Below are 1,978 nucleotides of genomic sequence, written 5' to 3' on the forward strand. Positions count from 1 at the left end.
TTCAAGCAAAAGATAAACGACAATGCTACTCCCTCCGGTCCTTTTTAGTCTGCATATAAGATTTGTCCAAAGTTAAAGTATCCCAACTTTGACCAAACTTATAGAAAAAGTATTAACGTTTACAATGCCAAATCAACATTGTTAGATTCATTATGAAATGTAGTGTCATAGTATATATATTTGGTATTGTTTGTACTTTTTGATATAAACTTGGTCAAACTTTACAAAGTTTGACCTGACAAAAATCTAATATGCGAAGTAAAAAGGATTGGAGGGAGTATTTTCGTTAGCACAGTCCAAAGATAAATGGTCTTAACGTTTGTTGGAGGGATACGTAATGCAACCACCATCCTTCCTTTGTTTAAGAGCACTGGATCTTACCTTAGCACTATATATTCGCTTGGCATGCTTGCGGCCTTGCCTACTTACTTATTTCCTGCTTGCCGTAGCTCGTGTTCGTCAGAGTAGTTTCACCCATAGATGGAATACCAGATAAAGAGGGAAATAATAACAATCACGAGAAGTTGGATACGTGCTATACTGCTTGGATTAGGAGGCATCCAGGAACAGTCAGCTGCCTCGAGTTGAAATGCAACCGCACATGTTCGATGATGGGAGGTGTTCTGTCTTGAGAATACTCGGTGACGACGGTGACATTTGCGTTGCAGCGGGCGTGGCAGTACTGTAAAACTCCAGCGGTGTGTGTGCCGTATGAGTAGCGAAACTGCTGAAAATAGTTCCTGCTGCTGTAACTTCGCTTTTTCGTTGGCAAGGTTGAGGAGAAGGGAACAGCCCGCCCGTGGCGTGGTGACGAATAACATGTTCGCTCTGTCCACCCGCTTCCCCGCCCCGACCAGCCTCCAAAACCGACCAAACCAATCCCTCCTCACACCCGTCAGTCACTCACTCCCACGGCTCGTCCAGCAACCCTCCCGCTCTCCGCGCCACCCCGCGCACGCACGCGCAGCCCATGATGGCAAGAACCGGAGCGCGCGCCGGGCGCCACGCCCTCCTGCTCGCCGCTCTCGCGCTCTGCGCCGCGTGCGCGTGCGTGCCGGCAGCCCACGCGGGCGCGCTCCGGGCGTCGGCCATCTCCGCGGCGCCGGAGCCGTCGCCGTACCCGCGCCACGGCGGCCGCCACGCGGACGCCCCCTCCGCGCTCCCGCCGTCGCTCTCGCTCTCCCCGGACATAATGCCGCTGCTCCCGTCCCCGGGCCCCGGCGACGACGCGCTGGCGCCGTCGGACGCGGCGGCCACCATCCCGTCCAGCCCGAGCCCGCCCAACCCCGACGCGCTCGAGCCGGACTCCGCGTTCGCGCCCTTCGGCTCCGCCGCGCCCGCCGCCGTCTCCGGGATGCAGTCGTCCGCTCCGCCGCCACCCCGCGTGGCGTGGGCGGTGCTACCGGCCGTGGGGCTCGTGGCCGCCATGTGGTTGGCGTAGTGGATGAGGGACAGCAGATGGAATCCGTGAGGCCTCAGGCGTGCAGGGGAAAGTTGGCCAGCGGGTTGGTCGGTTGGCTAGGCTGGATTTGCATGCGCTCTTTATTTTTGAAAAGTTTCCAGTAGTCTCTTGTAAATTTCATCCTTGAGTTGATAAATTGTTTCCCAGGTGCTTCACTCCATAGCCTTTTTTTTGGTTTGTGATTTTTGTTATGTGGAGATTAATTGTTTGGGTCATTCTTTTAATAAGACTGGATGGATTGTTAGTTGATGATAATTAGTGGATTAGTATATATTGCACTATCATTTTGTGGGATGTTTGAAAATCCCAAGAAAAAGGATGTGTATGATTGTTTGCTACTCTGGTCTAGCTTCACTGTTGATTCTCAGCAGTGCTTGAGGTTGCAGGGCAATCATGCTGTTTCTGATAGCTTTGGGTGCACCTATTATTTGCCTCTGATTAGATCTCAAGAAATTATTGGTACTAGGAGTGGTACTTGTTAATTATTCCATCTCTTCTCAGTTCTCATAGATGCAT

General features: G+C 52.3%; 1 protein-coding gene across 1 annotated transcript; it reads left to right on the forward strand.

Annotated features, from left to right (window-relative positions):
- Window positions 1-852: 852 nt before the first annotated feature.
- LOC109766511 (uncharacterized) lies at window positions 853-1,711 on the forward strand. Its single transcript, XM_020325289.4, has one exon. The coding sequence runs from the start codon at window positions 971-973 to the stop codon at window positions 1,439-1,441; it is 471 nt and encodes a 156-aa protein (XP_020180878.1). The 5' UTR covers window positions 853-970; the 3' UTR covers window positions 1,442-1,711.
- The last annotated feature ends 267 nt before the right edge of the window (window positions 1,712-1,978 follow it).

Source organism: Aegilops tauschii, chromosome 3 (assembly GCF_002575655.3).
Source record: "Aegilops tauschii subsp. strangulata cultivar AL8/78 chromosome 3, Aet v6.0, whole genome shotgun sequence".
Classification (NCBI taxonomy): domain Eukaryota; kingdom Viridiplantae; phylum Streptophyta; class Magnoliopsida; order Poales; family Poaceae; genus Aegilops; species Aegilops tauschii.